At 41.3% G+C, this 12,688-nt stretch overlaps 1 protein-coding gene across 5 annotated transcripts in view; it reads left to right on the top strand.

Moving 5' to 3' along the window:
- Positions 1-12,688, top strand: part of kcnab2a (potassium voltage-gated channel subfamily A regulatory beta subunit 2a) — a 115,404-nt gene that overhangs the window by 96,527 nt on the left and 6,189 nt on the right. For all 5 annotated transcript variants that reach the window (XM_084063580.1, XM_084063579.1, XM_084063576.1 and 2 more), the window contains 9 exons: positions 749-786; positions 1,142-1,221; positions 3,956-4,000; positions 7,815-7,859; positions 8,201-8,244; positions 8,480-8,566; positions 10,081-10,166; positions 10,736-10,856; positions 11,584-11,678. In XM_084063580.1, coding sequence (XP_083919706.1) covers positions 749-786; positions 1,142-1,221; positions 3,956-4,000; positions 7,815-7,859; positions 8,201-8,244; positions 8,480-8,566; positions 10,081-10,166; positions 10,736-10,856; positions 11,584-11,678 — 641 coding nt within the window. The remainder of the gene's footprint in view (positions 1-748; positions 787-1,141; positions 1,222-3,955; positions 4,001-7,814; positions 7,860-8,200; positions 8,245-8,479; positions 8,567-10,080; positions 10,167-10,735; positions 10,857-11,583; positions 11,679-12,688) is intronic.

Here is a 12,688-nt window from a genome sequence, read left to right as displayed (position 1 = left end):
GTGTGTGTGTGTGTGTGTGTGTGTGTGTGTGTGTGTGTGTGTGTGTGTGTGTGTGTGCGTGCGTGCGTGCGTGCGTGCGTGCGCGGTTCAGGCCTCTATTGTTTTCGCACTGAGGCCAGTGGGGATGCACAGACTGAAAGACTGCATAATTTAGATGGGACTTGATGGTCTCGTATGGCTTTTTCGAGGCACTCTGCATCTCATAATTTAGATGGGACTTGATGCACTCGTATGGCTTTTTCGAGGCACTCTGCATCTCGTGTGAAGGGCCAATAAAGGCCCAAACTTGGAGACAGCACAGCTGGTCCAACTATTATGTATCTAATGAACAAGCTATTGCTGGTTAGTAGCTGTACAGTTCAGGTAAAGCACATACTGTAAGATATTTCCACTAAATGTTTTAAAAAATATTTTTAAGTCTAAAATTCCCTCACACTGATGAGTGAGACTTAGGCCTGCTGACCAATAATAGGTAAAAATAGGCTTCATTACAAACAGGGTTAAATTTGTAAAAAACAACAACAACATACAAACAAACAAAAAAACACAGGGCATTTTCTTAATCACTTATGGTCTACCCTAATATACAAAAATAGTCGATCTAAAAGCTCACAACAAGTTGCAATGCGTTGTGAGCTTGTAGATCTGATATTTTAGTAAAGTATGTTCAACGGCATGTATAACTGTTTTTCATTTCAATGCGTGTGACGGTATCCTTACACCACATTGTCTCTGTCTTCCTGTGCAGGAACATGGGTGACGTTTGGCGGACAGATAACGGATGAGGTGAGATCTTATGGATGGTGTTTATTATTCTGGTCCCCCGTCAGTCAAGACTAGGGGGATTTTCACAGCTGCCCATGCGATCTTAATGCACCTTGCACCCCTGTCGACTCGGGAAGGCCCTTCCTGCTTACTCTGCAAACATATTGAAAGAGGAAAAGCTGCAGCCAGAGAATAATCATGAGCCATAGGAAGGCGCAGCCACTGAGGCATAAAGGCATGCGGAGGAGGATTCGTAATTGAAAATCACTAAGCACCTCACATCAGTGATCACCCACGCCCCCTTTTTTTCATGCCGCAAACACCAACACCTTCTCCTTCTCCTCCTTTCTCCCCTTTTCCCCTTCCTGTTCACCAGATGGCGGAGCAGCTGATGACTATGGCCTATGAGAATGGCATCAATCTGTTTGACACGGCTGAAGTCTACGCTGCTGGGAAGTGAGTGTACCCTCCTCACACCACAGGTTCACTTATCAGTAATGAAGCCGCCAGTCACACGAAACAGCTGACCCGAATGCCAGGTTTAGGTTGTAAGGTATGGTAGTTACGGTTGTCTTGAGCTCGGGTGGGTTCGCCTCGTATAAACAGTCAGTGAAATTATTCCATAAGGGAGGGGCACCCCAGTACTGCAGCAAATCTTAAAGGTGAAAGATGGAAATTGGGAAGATGTTTTAACATGAATGTGATGGTAAAAGTGATTTTCATACATAGGAAGATATCTATTCCTGTGGTTTGTTTGGAGCCATCTGCCAGACACATCATCCCCCATGCTCGTTTCATTCATATTTATGACATTTCTGGTTGACTGAAAGAGCATGTTTTAAAATACTGGTTTGCACAAATGTGCAGTCCAAAGCATGTTATGGACAAACATACCTAACCATAAACATAATGACCTTGAAGTAGTTAATTTATGTGACCTTTGTGATAGACCTTAGATAAGTGAGTACTTCAGGTCTAGTGTCTCACAGTGGTATAGTTAGGCATTTGTTTTATGGGGAGGCCTGACAGACAATGGTGACATCGTTTTAACCTCTTCCAGTACTCAGGACATGTTTTCCCAATGTACAGTGATAGTTTGTATATTCCTGCATAGATTAATCGGCCTTTGTAGTTTGAGTGGCGTGGATTGAAATAATCTGAGGGATTATCCCTTGCCATCATGTATCTCTGATTAACTGCACTGGGTCTGAGTCTTTTAATCCCTCCAAGAGTATTCTTGGATTTCATTGTGCCAAATTGCCAATCTGTTTGGTTATATACAGTACTGTATATCCTAGTTTCTCTGAATGAATTCAAATAGTCTAGCCAGTGGTTCTGTTGCTTGGTAAACTTCCATTACAAAGCGTCCCATTGTCAAGGGGTTTAGCATCTGATATTTGCTTTAAATCAAAGTTTTCTGATTGGGCCATAGACAGAGGTACAAGGCTGATTCCATTCAACCGTGACAGTACAAATCACAAATCGACAGCGAGGACAAATCTGTGCAGCCCATGCAAACGGCTGTGACAGCATGTCACAACTCACCATGTCTTATGCAGGTGCTAATCCTGACAGCTTGCACTGCAAGACTGAGAGGCTTTCTGTATACACACACATACATACAGTACAGGAGTAGAATAATTCAAACACTTTACACACAATGATTGCCAAGAGCTTTCGTGAGACGTCACTCTTTGCCCCTGGTATACTGCAGATCCTGTCATCAGTCAGACTCTGTGGAAGTGACAAAGGTTTTTGTGTCAGGTGGCTTCAGCAGTTGACTTTGGATCCTTTACACTGGGAGGTTAAAGAGATAAAAGCATTTGTATGTCTACTGTGCACACAGTGTTCACAGTGTGGTTGCACAGTGGATGTGTGCTCTGGCTCAGCCCTGTAAACAAACAAGAGAAACGCATTCAAAAAACAGACAAATGGGCAAAAAATAAATCAACACAGATTTAAATATTTAATATCCAGTCAGCAGCTAGCTTGCCCATGCCAAAAGTGTTTCTGAAAAGACAAATTACCTATTGTGAGCAATTATAACAGTCTCTCCCTTAATTATATATTTATGGTTTAGACATTTCACTTCAGATGCATAGTTAATTGCATATTATGAGTTATTATGAGTTGACTACAGAGTTAGGGTTGTTGGGAGGATGACGCAGACATTTGAAATCCAAAAGTAAGACCGCTTTTAGATATGGCTGTTGCAAGAAATAATATTGTGGATTCAAGCTGGGAACAAGTGGCCTAATTAAACTAGACAATGTACATGTACCTGCTGAAAGCCAAACATAGTTTCTGCTTAGGCTGTCAGAGATTCATACTTTTTGTAGCAGCCTAGAGGTTGTGCAGTGTGTTATTCGCCTGCTCTCACTCGCATGCCCGCACACATGCTCACACGCACATGTGTACAGTGTATGTTATTTTATTATGTCAGTCTCTAATGGGAGTGATGAGCTAGTTATGAAGCAAACATGAGCCCAGCTGTTATTCTTTACATACTTCTACAAACAGCAGGACACACACACACACACACACACACACACACACACACACACACACACACACACACACACACACACACACACACACAGAGGAGAAAAATAGAGAAGTGGAATGTGATGGGGTAGATGGAGCGTGAGGGAGGGAACAGAGGGAGGATGGAGAAAAAGAGAGTAAAAGGGGTGATGGAGACAGATGGATTGATAGCTTGAGCTCCTGACCTTACAGTGTGCATTGAGTGTGTGCGGGTCAGGCACTGTGATCTGTTTGTGACAGCGAGGGGGAGTGGTTGGAGCTCCCATTGACACCATCTGCACCGTCTCTGATGGGACTCATATTGGGAATAATTAGCAACCCCTGAGGCTGCTAATGAGACCCCTAGTGGTGGCTACAGCCGCTGCACCCCCCCCCCCCCCCCCCCCCCCCCAGCCTAAAGACTCTCTCTGCCAGCCCATTCAATGCTCGCCCATTCTGGGATGGTGCTCTTTTCAATGAAAGCTTCCTTCATGAATTATAAATGCTCAGAGTTGTACTGTGTTCTTTTATTCAGCGTTTCAAAATGGTTTTTAACTCTTTTCTTCAGACGTGCATTAATGCTCTCGTATTGTTGCAAGTGCCCTTATTATCTTGTCTCACTACCAGTCTGTCTGTCTGTCTGTCTGTTTGTCTGTCTGTCTCACAGGGCAGAGGTGGTCCTCGGGAACATAATAAAGAAGAAAGGATGGAGGTACAGTTTAATCTAGTTCTTTCAATCCCAGCTGGATTTCTCTGATCTTGCATCATTTCCCTCGTAATTTTGGCATCGTAGGGAACTTTTCCGCGAGCCTGCCGGGCAAGGTAGAGATGCAAAATTAATGCAGGCAGGCAGGCAGGCAGCCATGCCCGCAACTCATGTGTCCCTCCTCAAAGATGCTGAATAATGGATCGACCCCTGGTGCCAGGGCTTTTACTTTGTCATCCTGGATTGGCATTTATGTACTATGTAGACCTGTCAACTTGTGCCTCTGTAACACTCACTCATTCATTGTCACCGGCTGACTTCTGGCACAGTTACGGGCTGATTTATAATAGCAGATCCACAAGCCCGTAATGGGTCGCAGCACGACTCGTTGCGAGCTTGTAGATCCGACTATCTTTGGTGCGTGACACCCGCGTCCAACGAAGTATAAACCAGGCATTACTCACTTTTGTATTGGGGGCATTCAAGGACGATTTCTGCCCCCCACCCTCAAACAAAAACATGCATGCGCATACACAGTCAAAATTGCTTGGGTAAAATGAATGTCGATGGCATGTCACGACCTGTCAACTTGAATGTCTCTAACGCTCATTCATTGTCACTGTCTGAGTTCTGGCACTGTTACTCACACTTGGGGTCACTCAGGGCCGTGTTAAACTCAGACTATGACAATTTCAAGGACAGTTTCTAGCCTAGCCCCCCCCCCCCCACAACCCAAAAGAACATCCATTCGCAAATCATATTATTGCATGTAATAACATTACATGACCTACTAGTCAACACGATCAAATACAAGGAAATGTTTTTGACAGTTACACAACATGCCTACAAGAGAGTCACACTCACATGTACATTCAGTATTTAGTTACAAGTTAGGCATTTAGCAGACACTCTTATCCAGAGAGACTTACACATGCAAGATCAGAATAAGCAGAGTAACCATGAACTCTAGTCAACAAACAACAAGGTAAATAGTCACATACAGTAAGTATAGTGCAGAGAGAAAAATGTAGAGCCTCAAAGGAACTAGGATACCGGGTATACGATGAACCTAGCATCTGTCCAAAGTAAACAACATGCTATCTAAAAAAGATTCTGAACATGTGATCACAAGAGACAACAAATCTAGTTAACCATAAACAAGTGACCAAGATACTGTATGTCTGCAAAGTTAACTTAAAGGGGAAATCCACCCATTTTCAATATTTAACTATGTCATTAATATAGCATAAAGGAGTTGTGTGGAAATAAGAAAAAAGTTCCCCCCTTTCTGTGTTGCCTTGAACTGGAGGATTGATTGTGGGTTTAACATTGCAAATTACAACATGATGACTCATCATGTTTTTTGAATTTTTTTATCATTTCAACCCTTGTCGAATTACGAACAGATTAGGAGCTAGAAATGTTCGAAGATTTGCTGCTCCATTCACTTCAATGTTAAAATTCAAACGGACAAACAATTCACTTTGTTTTTTGGTTTAAAACTACTGGTTTTGAGCTATATTGAAACATCAAACAACACATGTCAACGAGGTCAAAATGACCTCGTTGACATTTGTGAAACCACACCTGAATCTCATCTGTGATTAGAAACCATCTGGGGATCAATCATACTGGAGGAAAAAAATCTGTGGCTACGCGAACAGGTACCAAAATCATGGCAAAACCCTGGCAGACAACAGCTAAAAATCTGAAAAAACTCTGGCAGGCAATGTGTTAACTGTAAGGGCCTTGTTCACATAAACATACATATCTTATGTAGCTAGCCAACAATCATAAGTTACATGTAGCCTATAAAGATACCCCATCGAGGGATGCTTAATTAATCACCTTTTATTTTCAATTATGATTTTGGCTTCTGAATATGAAATTAAGAAATGGACATAAAATGATTATTGTGCCGCATTCCGTTTGGCAATGATGCTCTCATTTTGTCTTGTCATAAATAACTCTATCTCAGTTAGACTGTGGCTTGCTTAGTTGAGCTTGAGCCAAGATGAGGGAAAGAGAGACTTTGGTCAACAAGAAAGGTAAAACCAATTTAGCTGTTAGGAAACACTTTGGTTTCAAGGAGTGCGATGAGGAACAACAACAAATACTGCAGAAGAGTTGTCACACAGTGGTGTCTGCACCACAAGGCAATTTGACCAGTTTGTTTAATCATCTGAAATTCAATCACAAAGTAAAATATGACAGGAACTGAGGGGAAAATAAATTAAATAAATGAGAGGGGGGAAAAGGGAAAAATTAATAAGTAATCACGTTAAATAATCGCCAGTGAAGACCTGGCACTTAGATTTCAAATCACAGTCTTAATTGTCTGGTAATAATAATAATAGTAATGCATTTTATTTATAAAGCACTTTACATTCTTGCGAATCTCAGAGTGCTACAGGGTTTATAAGCATGGCATAAAAAAAGCATATAGGCAACCAAACAATGACATGGGACCCAACTAGGCTAAACTAAAGGGTCAAATTAAAACTAGGTAAAAACAGGGCAAAGATTTAAACAAAAATGAAAAAGGCCCAAGAATAATTAAGAGAACGCTTTGAGACAAACATATTTGACACAAGGAATTAACAATCAGACTTTGTGGATTACAGACGTTTGAAAATTATGAAATCTGAGAGAGAGATGGAGGAAGGTAGAGAGATGTATGAGGTACAGTCTATGTACAGCTAAGCTTTGGTTAGAATTATAAAGGTGCTGTAAGAGATGTTTTTTTTTGGTTAAAACAAAAAAGTTTATTGTTAAAAGGTAGAAGCTCTACATTCTGAATGTAATCATTGCTATGGAGTGTTTGGTCAGTAACAACTGAGTTTTCTTTTCTGATGGGATGAAATTGTTATCCTGGCCGTAAAATGTATTTTCTGTTAAGGCGTTGTGCAGACTGGCAGCCCAAATCTAGCCCAAATCTGGTTTCCTATCCAGTTTGGAGTTGGTTGGTTTTATGCGGTCTGAACAAGGCTAAGGAATGTGATTCAAATTTGATTAACAAAAATCTGCTTCTATATGTTTTTTGCTGTTCAGACTTGATAAAAACAATCCGATTCCAATCTGGATATGGCAAAAAAAGATGGTGCCATTGGGGTGCCATTGTGAACATCTGATCTCCGGCACCGCTGGCCCAATCGACGTGAAACTGTCCACACACACTCCCTGGGTGCCAGTTGCCAGAACAGAACCTCTGCCCCAAATGTTTCACATCGGCATGTTTTAGTGCCACCAGGAGGCCAATTTCTGCAAAAAAGAAATAATAATAATTACTCCTAGAGATTTTGTCCAAACATTATGCAAAACGGTACATATCTCTATAGTCATGAGATCAACACGGATCACATTTCATATACTGTATGCGCAAATATACAGTAACAAAAATACCCCCAAAGAATTGGGGACCAAATTATCATTATTTTTGACTAATCTATATTTGATGAAAAGAATATATAGAACTCCTACAGATTTTGTCCAAACATTACACAAAACGGTACATATTATCTGTATAGTCATATGATCAACACGGATCTGTACGTGTTTTCATATTCCATCCTTATTGGCTAAGATTGTCATCTAAAGTTTGCAGGAGTGGTCTGTTTTGAACAAAATGCCTGAAATCATGAACGCAGCGATTCCACTCACCTCTATAATGACTGAATTCCAAACATTGCTGGCCCACAATAACCTACCTGGCCTGGCGGAGACCTGTGCTCGGAGGAGCACTTTTTCTAGTTATTTTTTGTGCTTTGGGAAGGTTCTGAAAATCAGTGTTTATAATTATTTTTTCCTTTCCTGTTTACAGGCGTTCCAGTCTGGTGATCACAACAAAGATCTTCTGGGGCGGAAAGTAAGTTTAGACATGATTAATTTGTTTGTGCCTGAGTGTCTAAATGAGAAACGATCCTCTAGGTAATATTCTCTTTGGTTGAGTGATGGTTGCCCTAATACTAATAGAGCGTCTGCTGTTGCTGTTAATGGGTTTCGTGTGTAATTCCAAGTGATGCTCTGTCAGGGTACTTTCATCAGAGTTCAAACGTGCATCATGCTGTGTTTCTGGCCGATGGCAATAATAGCAGAACAGGAGTAACACCGTTGAAGGACACGTCTCCATGATGTTGAAGTAATAACATGTCTAGTGCCCGCTTCTGGAAATGGTCTCTTAAAGCGCTGTGCTTTTTCATTTTGTAGGGCTGAGACTGAACGAGGATTGTCCCGAAAACACATTATAGAAGGTAAGCTGCATGTGTCACAAAGCCCAGCTGGGGAACTTAACTACTGACTCTGCATTAACATCCTAATTAGTCCCCTTTGCCTCAATAACACGTCCTCATGGGCTTATATTCAGCTGTTGAGAAAGCTCAGGTAGTCGTGGGCTGCACAATAACACAAGTCCCATTGTTTTGCCGAATCCATTGTTCATGTTTTTGTGTATAATCTCGACTGTGGTGCTGATTTATTTATTTCTAGGTTTAAAAGCCTCGCTGGAAAGACTGCAGTTAGAATATGTGGATGTGGTTTTTGCAAACAGACCGGATCCCAATACTCCTATGGAAGGTAAGGTCTACATGTACATGATCTCTGCTCTTATCATTGCTTCTGTTTATCGTCTGTTGGTTTACCCAAGCCTAACGTATTCTTCATTGTATGACAGCGTTGCACACTGAAAATAGGTGCGTTGCCTCGCACGTTTTATGTACATTTTACGTTTCATATACTCTGTGAGAGTGACAGAGTACAGTATATAAAACATCAGAAGCTGCCAAACGGCTCATGTGTCTCATCTCTCTGCATTCAAGACGATGTAGAAACGATGCGATGATCAGTGATTGGACAGTGCAGTGCAGAGATACAGATCTATGTTGCGAGCGTGGCGAGGGGGTGTTGAAGAAATTCTATTTTAAAATGTTTCACATTGACCTGCGCATTCAGCCTCCAGCGGACTGGAGACGGATGTTGGAGACCTGTAAAAGGCTCCGCTGGTGGCACACGGTGTACATCTGCTGCCGTGGTCAGAGTTCCCTGGGTCATCGCGCAATCCTCACACACGACTCAGTCCTTACAGATGGCTGTGTCCTCTGACATGGTCTTTCAGGCGCCATTGGGCTGAGAAAGTGTGTTTTCTGCCTGGGTGTAGAACTGTTTGTTTGTTTTTTTCTATACTTGCCCATATACCCTTTTAGAGAGTGCAAATAGTTCACATAGTTCACTCAGACAGCTTTGAACTTGCTGTAAAAAATTACAACAGCCCGGCCATCTGGTGCATTGTGATTGAGGCTGAGGTGAACTGCTGTTCCGTCTGTTTCCCGGATCTCGCCAATCGGGCCGTGATCCTCATTAAGCTTTCTGTGGTGGTCACACGCTGGGTTAAGTATGGCCACTGGGCAAGCAGTATATAGAAATCCTGTCAGTAGCTAAAATACATGTAGAGTTATCTGAGTGATAAACCAAATAACAAAAGAGGTGGATTTCTGCGATAATTGACAGTGAGGCCCAGAATGTGTTGCATGTCAACAAACATGGTATATGTTTATCTCTATTAAAGATCCCCATTAGAGACCCATGAATGAGCCTCTAGTCTTGGAGTCCTGAAAATGTCTTCAGCTATTTTTGCAGCTATTAATAGCCATTGCTGCTATTCTTTTTTTGTTAGTTTGTTATGTGGGGGTGCTAGTTTGCTGATTGTCTGTTACATTTGTTTTTAAGTTGTAAATAAAATATGTAATTTCTCGTTCCTGTTGCAAAAGATGATGAGATATGATGCAGATATGCCCGCAAAGCCTCATTCAATCCAATTAGCATAGTTGCATCCCCTTGCAGCCTCTCACAAATCAACCAGGACATTTTCTTGCATGTTTATATCTCAGAATTTGTGCAATTATGCCTTGGTACTAACGGGTATCATGCTGCCTTATCTGAATGAATTCACAAGCCAGACCAAAACAATCAGCTCCTCAATCGTCACTCTCTGATTGGAGAGTCAAAAATCTAATTGTAATAGCGTTTAATCTCTTCAGCTAGTAGGCTTTGAAATAGACTCCCATTGAAATGTTTCCTCTTTTCCTTTACAGAAACGGTGCGGGCAATGACCCATGTGATAAACCAAGGCATGGCCATGTACTGGGGAACGTCTCGCTGGAGCCCTATGGAGATTATGGTGAGAATTAAATATTGTTTAGAACACGGGTGTTCAAATTGGGGTACCGGGAGGGGCAATTGGAAAGGAAGGGAAAATTGGGAGAAAAAAAAACATTCACATTAAAAGATGTATATATCAAAATCATATAAGTTCACAAGATCATTGTGCCAGTTTAACCACTTTCAACCTGGCGTACCTATTCTGGGCATACCTTGATTATATTTTTGGTCAAATAGCAGATCACAAGCTCACATCATGTTGTGAGCTTGTAGATTGCCTATTTTAGTTTTTGTGTGTGTTTTTCTATAAGCTATTTCCCTGAACAAGACACTTAACCCCTATCTGCTCCCCGATTGCTGTATTGATAGCATGCACTGCTCCTAATAGTTAGGATGGGTAAATTCAGAGGACACATTTCATATACTGTATGTGCAAATACACAGTAACACAAATACCCCCAAAGAATTGGGGACCAAATTATCATTATTTTTGACTAATCTGGTTTGATCTTGTGCTGCGATTTCTAATAAATTGCAGAACCCCACTGTACTGTAATTGTGACTATTAAATGTCATGTTTTCTTTTAGGAAGCATACTCTGTGGCACGGCAGTTCAACCAGATCCCACCTATCTGTGAGCAGGCTGAATACCATATGTTCCAGAGAGAGAAGGTAGAGGTACAGCTACCTGAGCTCTTCCATAAAATAGGTAAGGGGTGGTTAGAATTAGAGCTGGGGTCTGGGTGTGATTTAGATTAGAGCCTTGATTTTACTTTTTTGACGACATCAGTATCGGCAAGTATTCTGCGGGTGTGTACAGTATTTACCACTTTCAATCTTGCATCTTTATAAAATAAAAAAAAATCAAATTAAAAAATAAGCTCACAATGTGTCATTTCACCCTTTGTGAACTTATTAGATTGGCTATTTTTTTACATTTTGAATAAGGACTTAAGTGGTTATATAAGATTATGTTATAATTTGGTTCATACAGTATTAGACTTAATTATATCAAAAACTTATTTATGTTAATTTTTATATACAGTAAATGCTAGGACTCTCCAAAATCAGGATCGGCATTGGACCCCAACAATCTGGCATCGGTCAGGCTCTAGTTCAAAAGTGCACTCAGTTCAGTGAATCTACACTATGGGGACAGGCCAGAGGCTAAAGGGGGCTGTCATCTATTGGGTTCTTAATCCATGGGAGGAGATTAACGTCACTTGTCACAGCTGTTGCTTTGCGCTGAATAGAAAATTGTATCTCACAGAAACATGTAGGAAATCAAGAACATCAAGGACTAAACTACGATTAGAATCTTTTTGGGATAAGTCACCCAGGATTAAAGATAATAATGCTGATGATGGGGGGGATGTTTGTGATGATGATGATGATGGTAATAATGATGGTGATGGTGATGATTTTGTCCTTTTCAGGTGTAGGGGCCATGACATGGTCACCGCTGGCCTGTGGGATCATCTCAGGCAAATACGACAGCGGGGTGCCTCCTTACTCTCGTGCCTCACTGAAGGTAGGGTCCTGCACTCAGTCCACCCACCTCTCTTTCTTTCTCCTCACTGCTTTCTGTGTTCACACTCTTGTAGTGTCATCTGTGCAGTTGCCAACCTGTGTACCTTTCTCACACCCGCCTGTCTTGCCTTACCAGTTGCTGTCATAATGGATGTGTTTTTGTGTCTTTCAGGTGCTAGAACTCGGTGTCCCTCTAGATATGCTTGTATATTTTGAGTGCTGTTGACGGCATGCAATGTGTGTTCCCAACCCAGTACCTGCTGCTGTTTTATACCACTTATCAACTGGTTTCACCGTGGTGCCGATTAGTACACGCACGCACACACGCGCAAACAAACAACACGAGTAGACACAGTATGTAGACAACCAAACACGATGTTGTGTAATGGTAAGTAGAGTGTTGGATTCAGGAAACTTGAACTGAAACTGAGTTCAGTTGAGTTCAGTTGTACTAGATCACAGTAGGCTATTGGTTTGTGCATTATTGTTTACGGTCTCTTCAGCTTGTTTCTAAAGGCTGAGCTCAGGAAGTACGGAGCACCAAAAGCAGATATTAATAAAAAATACATATTTTTCTAAATAAATTCTTCTATGTACATATATTTTTACATTCCTACACTACTGTAGCAAAGCTGCGCACATGTGGTGTGTATCAACATCAACCAGCACAGCCTCTGTCTACACGTTTACACATTATTTCATATAATAATAATCTCTTCTATTGTGTAGTGGCATGTTTGTGTGCATATACTGTATAGTTTGCGTGTCTGTGGTTGTGTGTGAAGCTATACTGTACCTCGTGGACAGCTAAGCGTTTCCTGGTTCATAAAAGTAGCTGTCCCATCTTGGTGTTGTGTAGTACTATACCTCTTGTGGAATGTGACACTCATCCAACACAACACTGTAGCTGTAGTGTTGCTTGTGTGTTTGTGGCATCGGATACCTTGGTCATCTAATGCAACTGTGATTAACATTCTTGGATCTACTAATGTTAGTACTTGAATAACATAA

This window comes from Gymnoscopelus microlampas (assembly GCF_963454915.1).
Source record: "Gymnoscopelus microlampas genome assembly, chromosome: 7".
Lineage (NCBI taxonomy): Eukaryota > Metazoa > Chordata > Actinopteri > Myctophiformes > Myctophidae > Gymnoscopelus > Gymnoscopelus microlampas.
This window is presented reverse-complemented; position numbering and strand designations above follow the sequence as displayed.